The 9,291-nt window shown below is 34.6% G+C and overlaps 1 protein-coding gene and 1 non-coding gene across 2 annotated transcripts; both read left to right on the top strand.

The window, feature by feature from the left end:
* TRNAL-CAA (transfer RNA leucine (anticodon CAA)) lies at nt 1–84 on the top strand. The gene has a single exon. It is a non-coding gene; the product is annotated as a tRNA-Leu (tRNA).
* A 6,744-nt stretch (nt 85–6,828) lies between these two features.
* On the top strand, nt 6,829–8,500 carry LOC135636896 (cytochrome P450 71A1-like). The gene is made up of 2 exons (XM_065149035.1): nt 6,829–7,724; nt 7,816–8,500. The coding sequence occupies exons 1-2, from the start codon at nt 6,837–6,839 to the stop codon at nt 8,434–8,436; spliced, it is 1,509 nt and encodes a 502-aa protein (XP_065005107.1). The 5' UTR covers nt 6,829–6,836; the 3' UTR covers nt 8,437–8,500.
* Nucleotides 8,501–9,291: the final 791 nt, after the last annotated feature.

Below are 9,291 nucleotides of genomic sequence, written 5' to 3'. Positions count from 1 at the left end.
GTCAGGATGGCCGAGTGGTCTAAGGCGCCAGATTCAAGTTCTGGTCCTCGTGAGAGGGCGTGGGTTCGAATCCCACTTCTGACATTTTTTATATAGTTTTCTAATAATAACAAGATTTTGTTTTGTTTTGTTTTGTTTTTCTGAATTAAGCATGACAATATGCATAATAAACACCTCTTCAGTTTTAGAAAAAAATTATTCTTGAATTAAATCAGACAATATTCTTTCACTGCTCAAAATTTATATGATTACAAATGATCATTTGTATGCTGATTAAAAGGATAGTAAATCTCATTAACAATGTTATGTCGTTTAATAAAAATAATTTATTTTAAACATAGATTCTTTTGTCCTGTTATTGTTCTAATACTATTTATCACGATTCAATCTGATAAGAAAATTAATTATTTTATTTTATTTTATTTTAAAGAATGTAAGAAATTAGTCCATTTGAGCATGAAATACTTAATACCAACCTAATGAGAATGTTTACTTTTACCCTATAAACTAACTCAGTTAATCTTTCATCTCCCATGTTGAATTTAATATGAAGAGTCAAATATTATGAACTCAATAGGGTGTCAAATGATGAATTTAGTGAAACTGTATGTAGCGAATATAGCATCTGACGAATTATTATAATAAAAATGACTTTTTTTTTCCTTAAAACTATATAGGTTGAATCATACTCATGAATTAATGTGATTACCTTAAATCATGGTGATTAACATAATAAACATACAAAAGGTAAGTGTATTTATATCATAATTAGTTAACCATTCGATGCTTGATTTATGGCTCATTCTCTATCATACCTTCGTAAGATTAAGCTTTCATCATGGATATTAATCTCACTAATATAAGTAAAACATCTCATAAGTAAGTGGTTTTGTAGGGAAGTCTTGTCAATTAGTCAGAAATATAGACATAAGATGCACATAGTTGATATTAGATAACTTGATCTTTATTGAAGTAGAAGTTAATAGTAATATACTTAATATAATAATAAAATACTAGATTGAGCATAAGTGGGTAGCATCGATATTATCACAGTAGATTATTGGAGTAGAGTGATGTTTGTAATACTTGACTTATATGTAGAATGTGTAATTTTTTTTATTTCTTGAAACTTCAGCTAGTAGGATTTGTCCCGAATACAATATACACCAATATGGATGTTCTATCGTCAACGTTACCTATTATTAGCAAATGTATAAAAATGAGAGGTTGATTGTTTTCAGAGAAAAAGACCATGATTGAGGGTTTCTTTTAAGTTACTGTAGGATATGCTTCACTATAGTCCGATGAGTTGTGGAGGGTCGATACTTGTGAAATTTTATTGATTGCAAATGAGATATCTAGATAAATAAGCAATAAGTACTATAGGGAACCAAACATTTGTCGATACTATGTGAATCCGTAGTAGGATTGTAATCATGTAGTTTGAGTGATAAGAAAGTAGGGTAACAACTTCTTTAGTATTATGTATATTCGTATTTGATTGGAGATCTTGAATATATTTGGAGATGAAAAGATAAGCAAATACAAATACAAAAAGCTTAATGGTCCTAAATCTTTAATAGAGAATTGATTCGTCAATTGTTTAAGAAACCGATTGATCTCAATAGAATTATTGCCTATGAATGACATCATCCATTTAGACTAGTAAATATATGGCGTAACCTTTTTGTTGTTGAAGGAATAAGGAGCTATCATATTTGGAATTAACAAAGTTAGTTAACATTTAGTATGAGCCAAGTTCATTGTACTGTACTCTTAGAGGTTGACCCGATCTATATATAGCTTTCCTATGTTTACATATAAGGTGGGATGTTAAGGATAAACGAAGTTAGGAGATTACTACATAAAGATATCATAAGTCAAAATCTCTTAAAAAAATATTACTAATATTTAGTTATTATAGCTATCAACGTTGTGTGATAGCTAAACTGAGGATAAATCAAATTATCATAAGTTTAATAACGGGATTGAAGATTTATGTAAAGTCAACACTAGGTATTTAGTGAAATCATTTAGCTACTAGATATATTTTATATCTAGTAATAGATCCATTAGAGTTATACTTAATTTAAAAATATATTTATACTCAATGATATTTTATGTGAGATTGAATGATACAAGGATTTGTGGCATTATATCATATTCCTCATACATTACTTTACGAAAAATTTTCAAGTTTGATTAATACTTATGAGTTCCATATGCTCGGAAAGATGACTTATGATGGTATGGAGATCAAAATTTTAATATGATTTAAATATATTATTTTTAAAGTGAATTATCATGCTCATATCCAGTGGGATGATTATATTGTATGAGAGTTGATAATAAGTTAATGATATGTACTTAACGCATGACATAATTTAAGGTATTTTAAGTATTTTAAGAAGTCAAATAAGGTATTTTATTTTTTTATATGGAATTAGATCTTGTGTTAGTAGTAATGGGATTATACTTGTATATATGATCCTTCCTTTTAAAGTTAATAAGTTGATTTGGATATTGGATTAGGAATTTTAAAAAATGAACTTTGAATCCAATCTATTAGTTGCCCAACTAATAAAAAGCTGATTGATAGAGTTCTGGTCATGCACGTAGAATTGGAGAGAAGCATGAGATAGAATTGGGTTGTGAAAAATGCATGAAAAATGTACTTTCACCACATGGCTTTCGTTTTTGAAGGAAAAAGCAGCGTACGTGTGGAACTCAATGGCTCGAAATGCCTTCGTCAAATGAAAGGTATTCGGCTGTGCATGTCTTTGTCGAACTCCATTAGAGCAAAACGATGGTCGGAGACAGGCTGACGTTGACCAATCAAACAAATGATCACGAATAGGATGGACAATAAGATGGTGAAAAGAGATCCTTCTTTTCCTTCCCCGAGCGATAGCCTAAGAATGTAATATCATACGAAGGATAAAAAAGGGATGGGAAACCTTAAATTTTGACAAGGAATCAAAATCACGAAGAATTGAGACGTATACAAGACGTAAAAGTCTTTGGTAAGTGCTGAAAGGGCAATAGATTTTATTATTAGGTTTCTACCTTTGATTGCTGTGTACAATTATGTATATGTATGGCTACAGTTAATCATAAAATATGATTACATTTATTTTTTCTTTTAGAATATATGTATTACATATTTATTTTATAATTGCATATATATATATATATATATATATATATATATATATATATATATATATATATATATATATATATATGTGTGTGTGTGTGTATATATATACACACACACACACACTTTAGAGTGTTGAAAATACAAAAAAACTTTCTTAGAGAATCAAGCTAATATTTTTAAAATAATTATCTCTTGTTATTGCTAATATTTATTTTAAATATATGATATGAGGCTTAACGTGGTTCAATAATAATGTGGTTCAATAACAACATAATAAAAAGTGAGATAAAATTTAACATGGTTCAATAACTCTCGCCTACATTTATTAAGAAAACTAAGTTCTTCGTTATGTAAGATCAATTATAAGGCTTTTAAGTTATTCATACTCAAGCATTAATCTTTTTGTTCACCCTTTTATAAAAATCCCGAAGAATTTACACTTTTTTCGTACCCATCTTTACAAATCCTAAAAGTATCTCTCTAGACACTCTATAGGAAAATCAAAAGTACCCAAAATATCCTTCACATCTTGCTCTCTGTAACACTTATTCTCACACTAGAATTCTTTGTCCTCCTATGACATTGGTTCAAAATATCCCAAAATACACAAGGAGATCATCAGATCTACTTATTTTTAACCAAATAAATGGATTAATAAATCTAATATTATATATAGTACCTAAAAAGAGAAAAAAACAGTCAAGGAGAGGTTTATATGTCATTGCGGCCAAATTAGAATGCTATGTAATATATAGAACAAAAAGAAAGTGTTTCGTATTCACTGAGAGGGTAATATTCTTGTTGATTATGTTCCTACCATTAGTTGCTAGTGACAACTAATTATAGGTTAAATTACGATCATTTAAAAATTCTTTGGTATGACATCGCGAGCATATTGATTAATTAATAGAAAATAAGAACTTTATTTTGATTAGTGACTTGATGTTTTCTAAGGATAATCTACTTGAAGGTGTCTTTTAAGAATTTTGATCATCAAATTTAAAGTGGCTCAGGTCATAGAGGTGATGATTTTGAATACCTTAAAAAGGTATAAACACACACACACACACACACACACACTCTCTCTCTCTCTCTCTCTCTCTCCTATTTATAATATTTATTTATTGGAAAATTTTTATATTTAATTCTAAGAATCCCCTACAATTTGGAACCAAGCTATAACTCTCACTTATTTAAGTTTACACAATATTTTTTTGATATTTATATTACTAATTTAAGTATTTTATCAAATATTCGGTATGACCAAATTGATCTATCGATTATCACATCATCCTAATGACTCAAGGCTCAGCCAAGTCCTTATCCAATCTCATTCTCATAAATTGAAGTCACATGATTATGATGTTTCCTTGGTGACAAATTGATATTTGCTTTAGAGGTTGGTTTTCCAATTAGAAGAAAATTTATATTTGAATTGTCACACGAGGAGCACATGAAATTATCCTATCTATTATCTCCATTAATCTTAATAGAACAACATAATCTCAAAACAAGACCAACTCAGTTCATCTCCAACCCGTCTCTTTTCCCACAATATCCAACTGTAAATAATAAGCAGGAATCGATATTATTCCCTCAACATCCACGAGTTACCATAACAAAGCACGAGCATGACAGACACCTCCTCCTCTCCTGCTCCCCTCACTCTCCCTTACAGTCTCTTTGTTCTCGTGCTGCTGTTTTTACATCTTATGAGACAGAGATTAAAAGGTGATCCAACGATCGGGAGGCTCACCTATATATTGTTAAAAAATATTCATGTATGAGACAGAGATTAATAGAAGAATAAGAGAACAATATCATATCGTTAAGACTTAAAGAAGTCATCAGATATATATCGAGTTCGATCCATAACTTAATAAATTTAAGGTTTTGATCATCTTAGTCGATAAAGACTTTGACATATCATCGCAACATATAAAGCTAAAATCCCACGTTCGTCACTTACACATTGTAAAAAAAATAAATTAAATATTTTTAGATTGAATTGATGTTCATTCTGATGTATATCTTAAGTTCCAGCTATGTGCTTTGAACGTCTTGTATGTTATTTAATATAATAATTTTTAATTATTTTATTTTAAAACAAGGAGCTAGAAAAATAGGAGCTTTTTTTGGTTGAATTATGTATGTTGACCCTAACCATCAGAATCTAAGGTTCTTCTCTTCTTAGCGATCGTGATTCTTTTTGCTATTTTATCTGTAACACACACACTCTTGGAAGCTTCAAGTTCCCCATCGCAGCTTCGCAGAAGTTGTCATCATCGACAGTCGTTTCTCTCAGCTGGATTGCGGCCGCAGCATGCAAAGCATGCTTCATGAGTGCGTAACTTCGTCAAATCTCATGTGTACTCCGCAGCACCATAGCCTAATCGAGAGCGCCCTCTTAACACACTCGATCGAAATGTGCAACACTAGTTTGCGTCGCACGCATGCTTTCGTCTTCTATGACCGCCGACTTTCTTCGCACTCTCTGTGATGTCACGCCAGAAGAAGTACCCAGCTACGTAAGCTTTGATTCGGTCAACTTGAGCCAGCCGATTGATGGAGTTCTAGAGAAACAAGTACGAACAATTCTAGAGAAACATGAGATAGAACTGGCTTGTGAAACATGCAAGAAAAATGGACAAAGTAATTTCACCACAAGGTTTTCGTTCTTTTGAGGAAAGGGTAGCACGTGAATGGAGCTCGATGGCCAAATGAAAGGTACTTGGACGTGCATGTCTTTTTCCCACGACACTGGACAAAACGATGGCCGGGAGAAGAGGCTTAGTAGTTTGTCGTCGACCAATCCACAGCCTCAAAAAATGGAACGAATAGGCCGGTAAGATGGTCAAAGAGATCCTTCTTTTTCCTTCCCCAAGCCATAGCCAAGCACGTAATTGTCATACGAAGGACAAAAAAAATTGGTACGTTAATTTTTGTGAAGGAATCGAAATCATGGAGGTTAATGACATACACAGTATCTAAAAGTGTTTGATAATTTCTGAAAGGGAATATATTTGCTACCTTTAATTGCATGTGATTAAGGTTTTGAAGAAAATCAGAGATTTGATTTCTTATAGGATATGATTTAATCTATATGTATTTTCTTTTTAGAAATTATATCAAATTAATGATAAAAAGGACTTGAGTTACGATATGTGAAGTCAGGTATAGTTGTTAGAATCGGATCAGACTTGTTAGTTAGACTAAAATAATTTAAAATTGGATTATCATCAATCGAGTTATTGAATCAGAAATATTCATTACTTGGCAGGTTTTTTTAATACTTTAGAGTGTTTAAAAATACTAAAATAATTCTTAAAATAATAGTATTAGAATAATAATTATATCTTGTTATTTATAATATTTATTTAAAAAATATGATCATTTAATGATGGGAAATTGATTTTTCTGCAAAGGATGATTCTATTTTTTAATTGGAAGAGAATTTTGATCCGAATTGACATACGAGGAGTTGAATGAGCCAGTCGACCTTCTTCCTCCATTATTCTAAAATATTGTAAAAAACATATGAAAACCTGACCGAATAACAAACCACGTGGGCCCCCCCCCCCCCGTTCACCTTGGCCGCTAGTGTGACGTTCCAACTATAAAAATGCAGCGACTCCTTTCCCTTGACGTATACGAGCTACCATCGCAAAGCACAAACATGGCACTCCTGCTCTCCCCATTTCCCTTTCTTCTCCCTGTTCTCGCGCTGCTGTCTGCACTTCTTCTCGCAGGTCGGAAGGCAAGAGGTAGCACCGCGGCCTGGAAGCTCCCCCCGGGCCCGGCCAAGCTCCCCCTGATCGGCAACCTCCACAGCTTGGGGAGCAAGGTGCTGCACCGGTCCCTGTGGGAACTCTCCAAGAAACACGGCCCTCTCGTGCACCTGAAACTTGGACGAGTCCCTGTTGTCGTCGTGTCGTCGCCGGAGCTGGCCAAGGAAGTCCTCAAGACACATGACCATGAGTGCTGCACCCGGCCTTCTCACATCTCCACCGATAAGTTTTCATACGGTCGCTCCGACATAGCCTTGATGCCGTACGGAGACCGATGGAGGCAGCTTCGGAAGTTTTGCACCGTCGAGTTCTTCAGCGCCAAGAAGATCAACTCTTTTAAGGGCGTCAGAGAACAAGAGACGGAGCGAACGGTGAAGCTGATATGTTTTCACGCTCGCCAGTCGCTCGTCGTCAACCTGAGTGAGCTGTTGCTCTCACTTTCCTGCAATATCACTTGTAGAACTGCCTTCGGCAGTCGCATCGACGGCGGAGGCGATATCCATGACATACTCAGAGAAGCTCAGGCGTTGTTGACCGCCTTCTTTGTGTCTGATTACTTTCCACTGCTCGGGTGGGTTGATGCGCTAAGGGGGATGAAAGCCAGGCTCAATAGGATCTTTCTTAGGTTTGATGGCATCTACCAACGAGTTATCGATGACCATATTGATCGAATGAAGCAACAACGTAACGGTGATGAAGACATCTTGGAAGCTTTGCTCCGCATGCAAAAGGCTGGGGAGGATATAACAGAAGACAACATCAAAGGACTGCTCACGGTAGTTGTCACACCCTTTCTATATCATCGAGTTCTTGTTGACGCTATTTCCCTTATAATCACCAAAACTCAAGTTTGTGATGGCCGTGTAGAATATTTTCATTGGTGGGACTGACACATCCTCAGCAACCGTGGTGTGGGCGATGGCGGAACTCATCAGGCAACCGGAGATGATGAAGAGAACACAGGACGAGGTAAGAGGATGCGTTGGAAGCAAAGGAAAGGTGGAGGAGAGTGATCTTCACCAACTTCACTACCTTAAGTGTGTGATCAAGGAGACGATGAGACTGCACCCTCCGGCTCCGCTGATGCTTCCGAGGGAAACGATGCTGACTATAGAACTAAATGGATGCATTATTCCACCCAAAACAATGATTTACGTGAATGCGTGGGCGATAGGAAGGGATCCAAATTCGTGGGAGAGGCCTGATATCTTCAATCCGGAGAGGTTCATGCATGGCTCTTCCGACACGAAGGGGCAAGACTTCAAGTTCATACCATTTGGCGAAGGTCGAAGGATCTGCCCTGGTAAGAATCTTGGAATGCTAGTGGTGGAGCTCGTGCTTGCGAACCTCCTCTACTCCTTCAACTGGCATTTACCACTTGGACTCACGAAAGAGGACGTTGACATGGAGGAAGCACCCGGTATTACTGTGCATAGGAAGTCTGCTCTCTGTCTCATGGCCACGGAATATGAAGGAAAAGAGGACTAATTTACGTATATTCACTGTCTAGGTGATCAGAGATAATATGCTTTTGTGGAGGTTCTTGGTGTAAGATTGCATTGCAAAATAAAAGAATTATTGCATTTTTTATTTATTACAACAGTTGGGCTCAAGTATTTTAGGTTTACTCCTTGAACATAAAAGTATAACTTGTGTTAGGTGGACTTGGGGTTTGTTTCTTAATGTCATGGGCGAAAGAGGTAGCGAACCATGAAGAAAATTATGGACAACATGAAAATTATTATTCACCCCTATGATTTGTGTTACATGACTATACACTTATATAGACATTAAAACAAACGTTAAAGGCTAATTAATCATACATGCTAATATATAAGAGATGCTTACACATTTGAGCATTTTGCAATATAGTATCCAGGTCAAATATGATTTAAAAAGTTATCAATCATTAATTTATATTTAAAATATGATTGTCCTCACAATATATATATATATATATATATATATATATATATATATATATATATATATATAAAATATTTTCAAATAAACCCTTAATCATTATATATCTCAATTTCTTGCTAAGTGATTGTTGATGTGACAAAGGGTAAGCGGACAAGTGAGTACGAGGGAGACTAGGTCAGATGGCTCCTTTGAGGATAATACCACTATTGGTGGGGCTTGGTTTCTTCTTAGAGATGACGATGGATGTTGGTTGCATGTAAGAGTAGTTTTATCAACGAAGAAAGCTATTGTTACAATAACCTTTGTGTCACAGGAAAGGAGTGTAAGACAGGTCCTCTTGTTAAATGTAACAAGGGATGTTTATTCTTTTATGCAAATTTACTATTTTTAATATAATATATGTGTGTATGAAACGTA

This window comes from Musa acuminata, chromosome BXJ1-3, assembly GCF_036884655.1.
Source record: "Musa acuminata AAA Group cultivar baxijiao chromosome BXJ1-3, Cavendish_Baxijiao_AAA, whole genome shotgun sequence".
In the NCBI taxonomy this organism is placed as follows: domain Eukaryota; kingdom Viridiplantae; phylum Streptophyta; class Magnoliopsida; order Zingiberales; family Musaceae; genus Musa; species Musa acuminata.
Note: the sequence above shows the minus strand (reverse complement) of the source record. Positions and strands in the feature narration are given on the sequence as shown.